This window comes from Dreissena polymorpha, chromosome 10 (assembly GCF_020536995.1).
Source record: "Dreissena polymorpha isolate Duluth1 chromosome 10, UMN_Dpol_1.0, whole genome shotgun sequence".
NCBI lineage: Eukaryota > Metazoa > Mollusca > Bivalvia > Myida > Dreissenidae > Dreissena > Dreissena polymorpha.
This window is the reverse complement of record NC_068364.1, coordinates 63,191,404-63,208,903: the sequence shown is the minus strand read 5'-3', so window position 1 is coordinate 63,208,903 and position 17,500 is coordinate 63,191,404. Positions and strand designations below refer to the sequence as shown.

The 17,500-nt window shown below is 32.7% G+C and overlaps 2 protein-coding genes across 2 annotated transcripts in view; both read right to left on the bottom strand.

Annotated features, from left to right (window-relative positions):
- The window catches only part of LOC127847040 (uncharacterized), a 158,550-nt gene that overhangs the window by 28,404 nt on the left and 112,646 nt on the right, over nt 1-17,500 (bottom strand). The window lies entirely within an intron of this gene.
- The window catches only part of LOC127847042 (protein D2-like), a 148,171-nt gene continuing 145,220 nt past the window's right edge, over nt 14,550-17,500 (bottom strand). Inside the window, exons 2-6 of the mRNA XM_052378573.1 lie at nt 16,932-17,009; nt 16,237-16,357; nt 15,679-15,816; nt 15,286-15,372; nt 14,550-15,004 (exon numbers count right to left, since the gene is read on the bottom strand). Of these exons, the coding sequence (XP_052234533.1) occupies nt 14,856-15,004; nt 15,286-15,372; nt 15,679-15,816; nt 16,237-16,357; nt 16,932-17,000 (564 nt within the window). The 5' untranslated portion in view covers nt 17,001-17,009 and the 3' untranslated portion in view covers nt 14,550-14,855. The remainder of the gene's footprint in view (nt 15,005-15,285; nt 15,373-15,678; nt 15,817-16,236; nt 16,358-16,931; nt 17,010-17,500) is intronic.

Sequence of the window (17,500 nt, the reverse complement as noted above, 5' to 3'; positions counted from 1 at the left end):
TGGTATGATGGTAATACCATTGCCTGTCCGTACAACGTAATTCCGTTAACCTAAGGCCTGTTCAACAGAACAACTCGAGTCGTATCGGGTGAGTTACAACATTTTAAATAACTCTTTTGACCAGTAATTCTTTTCAGCTCAATTCAACAGTGAAAAATGCATCTTATATCACTTTAAACCAAGAAATAAGTTTATTACACTTTCGGGCGTTATTACAATTCAGGGCGACACGCGATTGTAATAATGTAATAACTTTATTACAATTGAGTTTGTATGAGAACACCTTTGTTGTCATTTATAGGTAGTATTACCTTATTAAGATACACTTTTACATACATGTATACACTATATTTCGCAATAATATGTGTTTGAAAATGCGATAAGATGAAATTTTAAACCAAGAAATAAGTTTATTACACTTTCGGTCGTTATAACAATTCAGGTCGACAAGTAATTGTAATAATGTAATAACTTTATTACAATTGAGTTTGTATGTGAACACCTTTTTTGTCATTATAGGTAGTATAACCTTATAAATATACATGTTTTATATACATGTATACACTATATTTTGCAATAATTTGTGTTTGAAAATGCGATCAGATGCAATTTTAAACCAAGAAATAAGTTTATTACACTTTCGGGCGTTATTACAATTCAGGTCGACAAGCAGTTGTAATAATGTAATAACTTTATTACAATTGAGTTTGTATGAGAACACCTTTTTGTCATTCGTAGGTCGTATTGCCCTATTAATATATATTATATCCACGTGTGCATTATATTTTGCAAAACTCTGTGTTTGGAAATGCGATCAGATGCAATTTTAAACCAAGAAAAAAGTTTATTACACTTTCGGGCGTTATTACAATTCAGGTTGTCACGCAGTTGTAATAATGTAATAACTTTATTACAATTGAGTTTGTATGAGAACACATGTTTTGTCATTCATAGGTCGAATTACCTTATAAAGATACATTTTTATATACATGCATATTTTGCAAATATATGTGCTTGAAAATGCGATAAGATGCACTTTTAAACCAAGAAATAAGTTGATTACACTTTCGGGCGTTATTACAATTCAGGTCGACACGCGATTGTAATAATGTAATAACTTTATTACAATTGAGGTTGTATGAGAACACCTTTTTGTCATTCATAGGTCGTATTGCCCTATTAATATATATTTTATATCCATGTATGCATTATATTTGGAAATTATCTGTGTTTTAAAATGCGACAAGATGCAATTTTAAAGCAAGAAATAAGTCTATTTCACTTTCAGGCGTTATTACAATTCAGGTCGACAAGCGATTGTAATAATGTAATCACTTTATTACAATTGAGTTTGTATGAGAACACATGTTTTGTCATTCATAGGTCGAATTACCTTATAAAGATACATGTTCATATACATGTATACACTATATTGTGCAAAAAAATGTGTTTGAAAATGCGATAAGATGCACTTTTAAACCAAGAAATAAGTTTATTATACTTTCGGGCGTTATTACAATTCAGGTCGACAAGCGATTGTAATAATGTAATAACTTTATTACAATTGAGTTTGTATGAGAACACCTTTTTGTCATTCATAGGTCGAATTACCTTATAAAGATACATGTTCATATACATGTATACTCTATATTGTGCAAAAATATGTGCTTGAAAATGCAATAAGATGCACTTTTAAACCAAGAAATAAGTTTATTACACTTTCAAGCGTTATTACAATTCAGGTCGACGCGCGATTGTAATAATGTAATAACTTTATTACAATTGAGTTTGTATGAGAACACCTTTTTGTCATTCATAGGTCGTATTGCCCTATTAATATATATTTTATATCTATGTAGGCATTATATTTGGAAATAATCTGTGTTTTAAAATGCGACAAGATGCAATTTTAAACCAAGATTTTTTTTTATTTCGCTTTCGGGCGTTATTACAATTCAGGTTGTCAAGCGATTGTAATAATGTAATAACTTTATTACAATTGAGGTTGTATGATAACACCTTTTTGTCATTCATAGGTCGTATTGTCCTATTAATATATATTTTATATCCATGTATGCATTATATTTTGCAACAATCTGTGTTTGGAAATGCGATCAGATGCAGTTTTAAACCAAGAAAAAAGTTTATTTCACTTTCGGGCTCTATTACAATTCAGGTTGTCTCGCGATTGTAATAATGTAATAACTTTATTACAATTGAGGTTGTATGAGAACACCTTTTTGTCATTCATAGTTCGTATTGCCCTATTAATATATATTTTATATCCATGTCTGCATTATATTTTGCAACAATCTCTGTTTGGAAATAAAATCAGATGCAGTTTTGAACCAAGAAATAAGTTTATTACACTTTCGGGCTGTTATAACAATTGAGGTCGACACGAGATTGTAATAATGTTATAACTTTATTGCAATTATGGTTGTATGAGAACACCTTTTTGTCATTCATAGGTCGTATTGCCCTATTAATATGTATATTATATCCACGTATGCATTATATTTGGAAATAATCTGTGTTTGGAAATGCGATCAGATGCAATTTTAAACCAAGAAAAAAGTTTATTACACTTTCGGTTGTTATTACAATTCAGGTTGTCACGCATTTGTAATAATGTAATAACTTTATTACAATTGAGGTTGTATGAGAACACCATTTTTGTCATTCATAGGTCGTATTGCCCTATTAATATATATTTTATATACATGTATGCATGATATTTGACAATAATCTGTGTTTGAAAATGCGACCAGATGCAATTTTAAACCAAGAAATAAGTTTATTAAACTTTCGGGCGTTTTTACAATTCAGGTCGACAAGCCATTGTAATAAAGTTATAACTTTATTACAATTGAGTTTGCATGAGAACACATTTTTTGTCATTCATAGGTCGTATAACCTTATAAAGATACATTTTCATATACATGTATACACTATATTTTGCAAACATAGGTGCTTGAAAATGCGATAAGATGCACTTTTAACCCAAGAAATAAGTTTATTACACTTTCGGGCTGTTATAACAATTCAGGTCGACACGCGATTGTAATAATGTTATAACTTTGTTACAATTGAGGTTGTATGAGAACACCTTTTTGTCATTCATAGGTCGTATTGTCCTATTAATATATATATTATATCCACGTATGCATTATATTTTGAAATAATCTGTGTTTGGAAATGCGAACAGATGCAATTTTAAACCAAGAAAAAAGTTTATTACACTTTCGGGCGTTATTACAATTCAGGTTGTCACGCAATTGTAATAATGTAATAACTTTATTACAATTGAGGTTGTATGAGAACACCTTTTTTGTCATTCATAGGTCGTATTGCCCTATTAATAAATATTTTATATACATATATGCATTATATTGTGCAATAATCTGTGTTTGAAAATGCGATAAGATGCGATTTTAAACCAAAAGATAAGTTTATTACACTTTCGGGCGTTATTACAATTCAGATCGACAAGCAGTTGTAATAATGTAATAACTTTATTACAATTGGTTTTGTATGAGAACACATTTTTTGTCATTCATAGGTCGTATTACCTAATTAAGATGCATTTGTATATACATATATACACTATATTTTGCAAACATATGTGCTTAAAAATGCGATAAGATGCAATTTTAAACCAAGAAATAAGTTTATTGCACTTTCGGGCGTTATTACAATTCAGGTCGACACGCGATTGTAATAATGTAATAACTTTATTACAATTGAGTTTGTATGAGAACACCTTTTTGTCATTTATAATTCGTATTACCCTATTAATATATATATTATATCCATGTATGCATTATATTTTGCAATAATCTGTGTTTGGAAATGTGATCAGATGCAATTTTAAAGCAAGAAAAAAGTTTATTACACTTTCGGGCGTTATTACAATTCAGGTTGTCACGCAATTGTAATAATGTAATAAAGTTTATTACAATTCAGGTCGTTATTACACTTCAGGTTGTAACATAGCACACCATTTGGATAATACAATATCGATCGAAACTGAAACTCATCTGTACATTGACTTGATGCCTCTATTTGTGTTTTTACAACATTCGTCAAACATTGTGAAACAGCAAAGTTCATAGACAAATACAGACATACATCGATTGCAACTTAAATCTTATGCTAATAAAACAACAAAGATTTGTAATTCCATCCGTTTATCTACTTTGATTTTAAATCATCCTTTTAAAGCGATTGCATCGAATGCTTTACACTGTCACCATAAACACGATTTACGAAATCGAGTATCTTTTTGGAATTGTTCGATGCTTACAAAATATTTAACTGTTAAATAAAACCCCTCCACGTCCGAATTGCTGCCATAAAACCCATATAGTCTAAGCTAATTTCGTCATTGAAATTACGTCACATGAGGTACGTCATTAATTGCTTAATCAATTGAATGAAAATAAAAGTACGGAAGGCTGTTTCTGTTTAAATTTAAGTGAAAGACCAAAATAGTACGTTAATTGATATAAACGATAACACACTGTAGAGCTGGGCCGGACGTCTAAAATCGGCCCTAGCCGCATAATGACCATCGGGCAAAAGGCCCTCGGTCCGTTATGTCGGCAGCGGGCCGATTATAGACGTCCGACCCAGCTCTGCCGTGTGTTATTGTCTAAATATTGTGACGTCGTTATTTACATAAAAACTTCATCAAATATGTTTACACACCATTTGTTATGTTCATGAAGTCGGAGATTTATGCAGCTATAAGACACCACATAATACTCTACTATCAACAATACGTGTCTCATAAATATTGTCTGCTTTTTTATCGTTGTCTGATATTCGACACGGTATTTGTTAAATACTAGTAGCAGCAGTAGATCTAATCTCGAAAATATGTCATTCATTCTATACATGGATGGTGTCGTCACTACGATCACTTCTATACTAAGACGCATCGCATTCCTCTGGTTTGGGAATAAGGCTTCCGCCAAAGTCGTTCTGCGTAGGAATGAAACTGTTAATAATTAAAAATAAATCGTTTTTATGGTGTTTCAATGTGATTGTGAATCTCTATTAAGACTGATAGCGATTATTAGAAGCACGATTACCTTACCTACTTTCGCTTTCACTTTTCACTCGTATAAGAAGTGCTATGCACAATTTATTTCGCGTAAGTACACAGGTCAGTAAGACGTGTAGACAATACCTTGTCATTATGTTCGAATGAGCGAACGGCTTACGACACAGCGAATGGCAACCTCTATGCACAGATTTGACTTAAACCAGCATAGTTGGATCAAATTCCTGCCTTCATAATCAACCACATGATGATTACCGAGCCACGTGGTACAATTATTTTCCCGTGGTTATGTTTACTTTTTAAAATTTGGTATTTATTTCTTTATTATGGACCTTCACGTATACAATATCTTTAAATATAAAAGAAAAAGATACTACTTTCTTAAATATATTACTTTAAAAATCTAGTAGGATTTTCTTGTGATGGCAGAGATTGTATGTGAGTGCAAAGAACGACACCTCTGCGTGGAATTTGAGCGAATGGAGGGTGAATGTAAATTTTAAGTTGACTTAAGATGCATCAATTATCAAAAAAAAAACACGCACAATTTCTGAATCGTATTTTGACATTTTTAAAATAATAAAAAGGTGTAGCACGTTTCCTCGATTTTTGGAATAGCGTTTATAAGTAAGTAAGTATTAACTAAGTAAATTGTTTATTATAGTGGCATGTGCAATATAACGAAACATCATAATACTATATATTCAACAATGTTTTGCACCCGACACGATGGGCCAATACGTCACCAAAACATAATATTCCAAATTATATGCAATAACACAACATACACCGGCACATGTGACTAATATATTACGAATATAAATATGAAAACAAATGTACAGGAATGTATGTTGATGATATACTCATTCAGAACTAGGCATATAACAGTACTTCTTTTAAAATACGCTTTAACAATAAATTTAGCCAGTTCTCGTGGACATGAAGACATCAGTATATTAAGTTTACTAATAGAATTGTGGTGTGTAAGTTCAGATGATATATCTGCCAAGTGTATGCGCCGTAAATCATTTTTAGTATAACATTCAAACAGAAAGTGTAATTCATCTTCTATACGATCACCGTTTATACTAAGCTGTTTTTAAAAATACGGAAACCTGAGAAGAAGTCCTTAATTCGTTTAATTGTTTCCATAGTATTTATTTCGTAAATGAGTGACGTGCACATCGTGTAAAAAGATTTCATACTTAAACAACTATTTTTAAAACTTTATAAATGGAAGCAGAGGTAAAAACATATCATACTGAAGTTTCGATTCTAAAACTGATAAAAAATATATTATTTTTTAAAACAATCTAAGCTCTTGAAAAACAAAACACCCCAAATAAATGAAAATTAGGAAGTGCAATTACATCAATAACTCTTAAACATTCGAAACACGAAGGTGAATTGTGCTTTAATTAGCACTCATGAAAATGGATTTATGAAGGCGAAACACATGTTTGCAATGTTTGGCAAATTAAAACTTATACATACGTCAAGAAAAGGAATATTAACTTGGCAATTGTAAAACTATGGGTAGACCAATACAATAATCCAATTGTAATTAGTATTTCCGTCTTTAAATATTAAATACCATTGGTCTTTCATTGAAAAAAGGTTTATTTTATTTTTTCCAAACCTTTCATTTATTATTACATGACACGTGTTTGCGTGCGCGTGCGTGTGTATGTGTGCGTGTGAAGAGTATAAGTATGTATACTGTTATGCATGGATTTTATCTGCCAGTTTATAGCAGTAACTTAAATATATCAAGCCCGATTCAACGGTTTGGTAAAGGAATTCTATTGTTAATTAACAAATAAAAATGTTAGCTAACAATACAACGTGCAGTATATGAAGATGAATTAAAATTACATAACTTTCAAAATAAAAAAAATCGTCGTACACGGATAAGTTTATTAGCTTGCAATCAAAAAATGAACGACACGAAACGGCACTTGGTTAAGTTTTTCCTAAACATCGCTAAATTAACTTATTTGAATTCAATACTATCTTAGTCGTCTCTACATTTCAGGTGATAACATGAAGTGTACAATGATTAAAACACTGTAACGATAACTTCACCATTAACATTCTACATTTACAACGTCATCCACAATCAAAATATGGAAATTATCGGCTAATCACACAAACCATGATCATATTAATATTTGTATACATACATATTTGTATGTAAGTTTTAATAAAATTGTGCAAATTTGTAAGTGTGTGAGGTCCTTCTGCGCATCATGCTACATTATATAACGAGTGGCTTGTGTCCTAGCCATGCCATCATAGATTATTAACTCCCGAAAGATGGGACGAATTTTGAAATAACTTGTAATTAAAAATAAAACTACTAGTTTTGTTGACGTAACTATTCAAATTTCGACGTGCTTTGCACAGAAACCAAAATGCTCAGAGAGGAAACTCTAAATGTACGGTATGATGAACTATCATGACACCCATCCGAGGTCGCATACGTGAAAAGCGCGAGATACACTGCGTTAACCGGGCAATTATAACATAAACCAGAATACAAAAATGTAAAGCCACGTTTGGCAGCTGTGTAACCAAGTGTAACAGTTAATCGATTAGACAATGCAACCATGTGAAAATGTTTATACAAATGCAAATACAAACCGTGGTTGGTCAAATTAAGCATTGATGTATAACCAAACCAGCAGCCGGTGGCGATCGGCAAGAGGGACGGGAAGACTTCCACGACAGCAGGAACAAGGCGGAGGCACAGAGTGGTGCTTTTCATGCAATAAACTCGAACGAAGATTTTCAGTTAAGGGCCAGCACGACGATGTTCACCACATTTTAATGACGTCATTATGCCCTTTTTAATGACATTATTTGTTCAACCTACACCGATATCTTTATCTGTGAATTTTATGACGTAATGCATTGCTACTTTGCAGACTTCATTGAGTGTCTATTTTATGACATCGTATTAATTTATTAACAATACTTTTAAAATGTCATACTCTATTAATAGATGCTTCTTATTATAGTCTGACGTTTAATTAGACACGTCATAAATGAAGTAAGGCATGGATACGAAGACGTAAAACACAACGACCGGAGCGTGAATGTGAAAGTTGGCTGAGGGCGTACTTAAATGAAGTAATGCATATCATTATAAATATATAAGAATACTTAAAACACAAATATGAAGATTGACCGAGGGCGTTTACATTATGGGAATATGAACCGAACCACAACATTAATGATAACATGGTAACGTTTATTACAAATCCATTATGCTCAAGATCATATTCAAGTCTTAGAGTGGCCCAAATCTCTGGTTGTGTTACCTTTACATTAACATAAGTAAAATTGACACAAATCCCTGCATGTGTTTCATTGAACAAACACATCTGCAACAGCGACACACATTTCTGCGTGTGTCCATGTACAAGCACGTCTGCCACAGCTATACACATTTCTGCTTTGGTGTCTATGTACAAACACATCTGAAACAGCGACACACATTTCTGCGTGTGTGTCATTGTACAAACACATCTACAACAGCTATACATACTCTGCCTGTGTGTCCATGTACAAACACATCTACAACAGCTAAACACATTTTGCTTGTGTGTCCATGTACAAACACATCTGAAACAGCGACACACATTGCTGCTTGTGTGTCCTTGTACAATCACATGTGCAACAGTGTCACAAATCTATGCATGTGTGTCCATGTACACACTCATTTGCAACAGTGAAACACATTTCTGTGTGTGTGTCCATGTTCAATCACATCTGAAACAGCGACACACATTTCTGCTTGTGTGTCCTTGTACAAACCCATATACAACAGCTATACACATTGTTGCTTGTGAGTCATTGTACAAACACATCTACAACAGCTATACACATTGCTGCTTGTGTGTCTATGTACACACACGTCTGCAACAGCTATACACATTTCTCCTTGTGTGTTTCCTTGTACAAACACATCTGAAACAGCGACACATATTTCTGCTTGTGTGTCTTTGTACAAACACATATACAACAGCTATACACATAGCTGATTGTGTGTCAAACACATCTACAACAGCTATACACATTGCTGCTTGTGTGCCTATGTACACAAACGTCTGCAACAGCTATACACATTTCTCCTTGTGTGTCTATGTACACACACGTCTGCAACAGCTATACACATTTCTACGTGTGTGTCTATGTACACACACATCTACAACAGCGACACACATTTCTGCTTGTGTGTTTATGTTCACACACGTCTGCAACAGCTGTACACATTTCTGCTTGTGTGTCTATGTACAAACACATCTACAACAGCTATACACATTGCTGCTTGTGTGTCTATGTTCACACACATCTACAACAGCTAGACACATTGCTGCTTGTGTGTCTATGTACACACACGTCTGCAACAGCTATACACATTGCTGTTTGTGTGTCTATGTACACACACGTCTGCACCAGCTATACACATTTCTGCTTGTGTGTCTATGTACACACACATCTTCAACAGCTTTACACATTGCTGCTTGTGTGTCTATGTACACACACATCTACAACAGCTATACACATTGCTGCTTGTGTGTCTATGTACAAACACATCTACAACAGCTATACACATTGCTTCTTGTGTGTCCTTGTACAAACACATCTGAAACAGCGACATACATCTGTGAGTGTGTTTCCTTGGACACGAGCATCTGCAACAGTTCCACAAATCTCTGCTTGCGATAACGTGCTATTCTTAAAGTGGCCTTTTGGTAAATTGACAAAATTAAAAAAAAAGTTGTTTCAGATTCGCAAATTTTCGTTTTAGTTATGATATTTGTGAGGAAATAGAAATACTGAACATTAGCCATGCTCTAAAATATCAATTAGATCTATATGCATGTTTTGACGATTTAAAAACCTGAAAATTATAAAGCGTTGCAATGCGAACGATTGAGTAATTTGGAAAGTTCTGTTGTTGTCGTTATATTTTGGGAAACTACGAGATTGTCTATATAGGTACAAAATAAATCCGCTCATAGCATGAGTACGGATCGTCGAGCGGTCTAAGCGGGAGTCTTTTTACTCCAGGACTCCAGGGGTCAGTGGTTCGAGCCCTATTGAGTGTTTTGTTCTTTTTTTAATTGTATTATTGTGTTTTTTTTACTGGAGATTTTTAGGTCAAATGTTTAAATTTATCAATATAAAGCATTTAATGACAAACTTCAATACCTGCCAAAATCGGTGAAAAGGCCCCTTTAAATAGTTTAATAATATCTGATTTCGTTCTGAGGTTGTGATATGTAAAATAGTCTACTCGTATCGTAATTTTTGAATTATTTGTATCGGCCATTAGTGACGTCCATGCCTTTATATACTATTTCAACTGGTATATTCGAACATTTGATATGTGTGTATATCCGCTATGTATATATGTGTATACGACTTTGTAATATTATGTAGTCATTTTGACAAGACAAAAGAACTCTTGAAGTAATTGTTATTGCGTTTTATAATACCATTACAGTGATATATGTCTGATATAAATGTGCCTCATCTATTACAGTGATACATGTCTGATATAAATGTGCCTCATCTATTACAGTGATATATGTCTGATATAAATGTGCTATATCTATTACAGTGATATATGTCAAATATAAATGTGCCTTATCTATTACAGTGATACATGTCTGATATAAATGTGCCTCATCTATTACAGTGATACATGTCTGATATAAATGTGCCTTATCTATTGCAGTGATACATGTCTGATATAAATGTGCCTCATCTATTACAGTCATATATGTCTGATATAAATGTGCCTCATCTATTACAGTCATATATGTCTGATATAAATGTGCCTTATCTATTACAGTGATACATGTCTGATATAAATGTACCTTATCTTTAACAGTGATACATGTCAAATTTAAATGTGCCTTATCTAATACAGTGATACATGTCTGATATATATGTGCCTTATCTATTACAGTGATACATGTCAAATATAAATGTGCCTCATCTATTACAGTGATATATGTCTGATAAAAATGTGCCTTATCTATTACAGTGATATATGTCTGATATAAATGTGCCTAATCTATTACAGTGATACATGTCTGATATTAATGTGCCTTATCTATTACAGTGATACATGTCTGATATTAATGTGCCTTATCTATTACAGTGATACATGTCTGATATAAATGTGCCTCATCTATTTCAGTGATACATGTCTGATATTAATGTGCCTCATCTATTACAGTGATACATGTCTGATATTAATGTGCCTCATCTATTACAGTGATACATGTCTGATATAAATGTGCCTTATCTATTACAGTGATATATGTCTGATATAAATGTGCCTTATCTATTACAGTGATACATGTCTGATATAAATGTGCCTTATCTATTCCAGTGATACATGTCTGATATTAATGTGCCTCATCTATTACAGTGATACATGTCTGATATAAATGTGCCTTATCAATTACAGTGATACATGTCTGATATAAATGTGCCTTATCTATTACAGTGATACATGTCTGATATTAATGTGCCTTATCTATTACAGTGATACATGTCTGATATTAATGTGCCTTATCTATTACAGTGATACATGTCTGATATAAATGTGCCTCATCTATTACAGTGATACATGTCTGATATAAATGTGCCTCATCTATTACAGTGATACATGTCTGATATTAATGTGCCTTATCTATTACAGTGATACATGTCTGATATTAATTTGCCTTATCTATTACAGTGATACATGTCTGATATAAATGTGCCTTATCTATTACAGTGATACATGTCTGATATTAATGTGCCTTATCTATTACAGTGATACATGTCTGATATAAATGTGCCTCATCTATTTCGGTGATACATGTCTGATATTAATGTGCCTCATCTATTACAGTGATACATGTCTGATATGAATGTGCCTCATCTATTACAGTGATACATGTCTGATATAAATGTGCCTTATCTATTACAGTGATACATGTCTGATATAAATGTGCCTTATCTATTACAGTGATACATGTCTTATATAAATGTGCCTCATCTATTACAGTGATACATGTCTGATATTAATGTGCCTTATCTATTACAGTGATACATGTCTGATATAAATGTGCCTTATCTATTACAGTGATACATGTCTGATATTAATATGCCTCATCTATTACAGTGAAACATGTCTGATATAAATGTGCTATATCTATTACAGTGATACATGTCTGATATTAATGTGCCTTATCTTTTACAGTGATACATGTCTGATATTAATGTGCCTCATCTATTACAGTGATACATGTCTGATATTAATGTGCTATATCTATTACAGTGATACATGTCTGATATTAATGTGCCTTAACTTTTACAGTGATACATGTCTGATAGTAATGTGCCTCATCTATTACAGTGATATATGTCTGATATTAATGTGCCTCATCTATTACAGTGATACATGTCTGATATTAATGTGCCTCATCTATTACAGTGATACATGTCTGATATTAATGTGCCTCATCTATTACAGTGATACATGTCTGATATTAATGTGCTATATCTATTACAGTGATATATGTCTGATATAAATGTGCTATATCTATTACAGTGATACATGTCTGATATAAATGTGCCTTATCTATTACAGTGATACATGTCAAATATAAACGTGCCTCATCTATTACAGTAATACATGTCTGATATAAATGTGCCTCATCTATTACAGTGATACATGTCTGATATGAATGTGCCCTTTCTATTACAGTGATACATGTCTGATATTAATGTGCCTTATCTATTACAGTGATACATGTCTGATATAAATGTGCCTTATCTATTACAGTGATACATGTCTGATATAAATGTTCCTTATCTATTACAGTGATACATATCTGATATAAATGTGCCTCATCTATTACAGTGATACATGTCTGATATTAATGTGCCTCATCTATTACAGTGATACATGTCTGATATTAATGTGCCTCATCTATTACAGTAATACATGTCTGATATAAATGTGCCTTATCTATTACAGTGATACATGTCTGATATAAATGTGCCTTATCTATTACAGTGATACATGTCTGATATAAATGTGCCTCATCTATAACAGTGATACATGTCTGATATTAATGTGCCTTATCTATTACAGTGATACATGTCTGATATAAATGTGCCTTATCTATTACAGTGATACATGTCTGATATTAATGTGCCTCATCTATTACAGTGATACATGTCTGATATAAATGTGCTATATCTATTACAGTGATACATGTCTGATATTAATGTGCCTTATCTATTACAGTGATACATGTCTGATATTAATGCGCCTCATCTATTACAGTGATACATGTCTTATATAAATGTGCTATATCTATTACAGTGATACATGTCCGATATTAATGCGCCTCATCTATTACAGTGATACATGTCTGATATAAATGTGCTATATCTATTACAGTGATACATGTCTGATATACATGTGCCTTATCTATTACAGTGATACATGTCTGATATTAATGCGCCTCATCTATTACATTGATACATGTCTGATATAAATGTGCTATATTTATTACAGTGATATATGTCTGATATACATGTGCCTTTTCCATTACAGTGATATATGTCTGATATAAATGTGCTATATCTATTACAGTGATACATGTCTGATATAAATGTGCCTTATCTATTACAGTGATACATGTCTGATATAAATGTGCTATATATATTACAGTGATATATGTCTGATATAAATGTGCCTTATCCATTAGAGTGATATATGTCTGATATAAATGTGCTATATCTATTACAGTGATACATGTCTGATATTAATGCGCCTCATCTATTACAGTGATACATGTCTGATATAAATGTGCTATATCTATTACAGTGATACATGTCTGATATACATGTGCCTTATCTATTACAGTGATACATGTCTGATATTAATGCGCCTCATCTATTACATTGATACATGTCTGATATAAATGTGCTATATCTATTACAGTGATATATGTCTGATATAAATGTGCCTTATCCATTACAGTGATATATGTCTGATATAAATGTGCTATATCTATTACAGTGATACATGTCTGATATAAATGTGCCTTATCTATTACAATGATACATGTCTGATTTAAATGTGCTATATATATTACAGTGATATATGTCTGATATAAATGTGCCTTATCCATTAGAGTGATATATGTCTGATATAAATGTGCTATATCTATTACAGTGATACATGTCTGATATAAATGTGCCTCATCTATTACACAGATACATGTCTGATATAAATGTGCCTCATCTATTAAAGTGATATATGTCTGATATAAATGTGCTATATCTATTACAGTGATACATGTCTGATATAAATGTGCCTCATCTTTTTTTATATCCCGTGAGCAGGGTTTATACCAGTCAATATTTGCAGGTAAGTCATTTTACTCGGAACAAACTATAAAGTCATCATTTTTAATAAAATAAAATCAGATTCTAAAAAAATGATTTGATTTCAAGAACCAATACATTAAAGACAAAATAACAGCGAAACAGAACAATAACAAATTTGACAAATGTGTAAGGGCAAATGTTCATGGCTTTAGGATTAGCACAAGAAACGCCATATATTACACGATCGGGAAGTAATCATTTATTTTCTCTGATCGTGCGTCTAAATAATTATTTTCTAAATTAAATCTTCATTGATTAACATCACTCTTTTACATTTAATTAAACAGTTTATTTTGCACGTGATAAGTCAAGTCTATTTACTCGCAAACGGTCCGATTCCCAACTGTTTGTGAAGTTCCGGTACTGAATCGTCATATTCCGCCTCTAAAAAATTTCCACCAATCAAGATCAAGGAATTCTTCGCTGCGAAATCACGTGATTTGAAGCTGCGCCGTCCGTTAGCTGACATAAAAATATACGTGCAGAAATCAATATTTCAAGTGGATTATCTGAGGTATTATGAATACATTTAAACTCTCACACATCAAGTTACAATCTCAATTGTTTAATTAGTAAATGGTTTCAAACCTGGTAAAATATTTTATTCCAGTTTTCTAGGAAAGATGTTCGTATACAAGCATATCCATATACATGTCTTTGTTTGTTTGAAATGTATTCAAAATAAAACAAATCATTTCAACGCGCAACTAAAATTAAATTCGAATTCAATCCACCAAACATACCTGTGTTATTAGGAATATATTCAAAATCCGAGAAGTCAATTTTTCCAGCAGGTTGTTTGAATAGTACAAACACATATCTGTGCAAACCTGTCCAAACAAAACAAGCAAGAAAGAAGTCGATTCCATTTTTATCGTCATTGAACAACTAGAATTTTACATTTAACGCGTAACATTGCGGATTGTTTTTATCACAGTTGTCACAGTAAAACAGTTGTCTGTTATTGCCGTTCGTACACTAAGTACTGTAATTTGTATAGATCGGCTATACTCGTTTATAAACCGACTTAGTAGGTAAACTGAAAGTCGTGATAATACAGAACTACGGTCGACCGGCTATACAATGCCAAAACATTAAATACAAAATACACGCCTCTTAAATAATTTAATGCACACCTGTCCCTTGCCGCGCCCCGGACCCAATGTAGGCTGCTTTAACTTCCCCCTTCTGCACCTCGTGTCCGGGGATGTTAACTACAAGCCAATGAAGAACCTCGCCAAACTGTGGATCGGCTCTTGACGGAGCATCTGGATCTGATGTGGTAAATAAGCGATAGTGTTAAACAATAAGGGTGAACATCGACGCTAGTTTCCCTTAATGTAAGCAGGAATATTAACTATATACATGATTTTTCTTTTTAATAGTATCAATAAGCAATTTTATTTGTTGTTTATGCTCTATGATAAATATAATTAGTGTTAATATTCATAATATAAACCATTGATACCCATGCATAATCAATGAAGTCAAAAATGGATGTCACCAAAACTCTTTAAAAGGTGTTGAGATTGAAACGATGCAGCGTCTTCGAAATAAATTTACCACTGTATTAAACAACATCTATCTCGAGTTCCTTTAAAATAGGCGTCAAAATATATACCCATGCACCATCGTTTCTTATGTAAAAAATGTGTATAACCACGTCCCATGTTTCTACTAAAATAGTCACATACCAACAAACATCAGGGTGTAGATATCTTCAGGATCGGCATCGTATTTGATCGATGGTTCTTGCTTGATGTCTCGAGGCCACACCTTGTCACCGGGGTATAGGTTTTTAATCCCCCAGGACACCTAGGAATGCACGAAGATGTTTGTTGTTAAAAGTAGTTGTGAAAATAGTTGTGGTAATAATACTAGCGGTACGTGTAGTAGTAGTAGTAATAGTAGTAGTAGTAGTAGTAGTAGTAGTAGTAGTAGTAGTAGTAGTAGTAGTAGTAGTAGTAGTAGTAGTAGTAGTAGTAGTAGTAGTAGTAGTAGTAGTAGTAGTAGTAGTAGTAGTAGTAGTAGTAGTAGTAGTAGTAGTAGTAAGTAGTAGAAGTAGTAGTAGTAGTAGTAGTAGTAGTAGCAGTAGTAGTAGTAGTAGTAGTAGTAGTAGTAGTAGTAGTAGTAGTAGTAGTAGAAGTAGTAGTAGTAGTAGTAGTAGTAGTAGTAGTAGTAGTAGTAGTAGTAGTAGTAGTAGTAGAAGTAGTAGTAGTAGTAGTAGTAGTAGTAGTAGTAGTAGTAGTAGTATTAGTAGTAGTAGTAGTAGAAGTAGTAGTAGAAGTAGTAGTAGTACTAGTAGAAGTAGTGGAAGTAGTTGTAGCAATATTTGGGAGAATTCGTTTAATGTAGTATTAGCTTAACCTTCACATGATTATTTACTTACTAACAACAATGTTCCAGGTACATCATTAATTACATCATTTGTAACTCCGGCTTTTCGAAATGACTCCATTTTAAAAACCTTATTTTTAAACTTTTAAGTTACTGCATCAAATCTTTATCATAGTACACACATATATGTATAAATACCAGCGAGGTTAATCTATCTGAAGATAATTCATTCGGCTCACAAGCACGCCGGGTATGCGGATACTTTGATAAAAGATGATACTTCGATACCAGATATCAACAAAAGCCACGCGCGAGAGTTGAGTTCTACAGCTTTTTTGCATTTATGTTCTGTTCATTTGGTTTTCAGACACGTAACAATGTCTGGTCGATTAATAGTATAGTACTTCGTATTGCGGAGCACGAAATTTGTGAAAAAAAGAGTGGATTATAAAAAAAGTATAAAATTTCATCGATAATCATCATCAATTCGATGATCAGTACGTATTTCAACAAAATAAAAATACTTGGAAATAAATCAAGAACGTGCCACCTAATCGAAATAAAAGATGAATATGTCCATTAATGTTACAACATGTTAAATTTTAGTTAACTAACGTATTT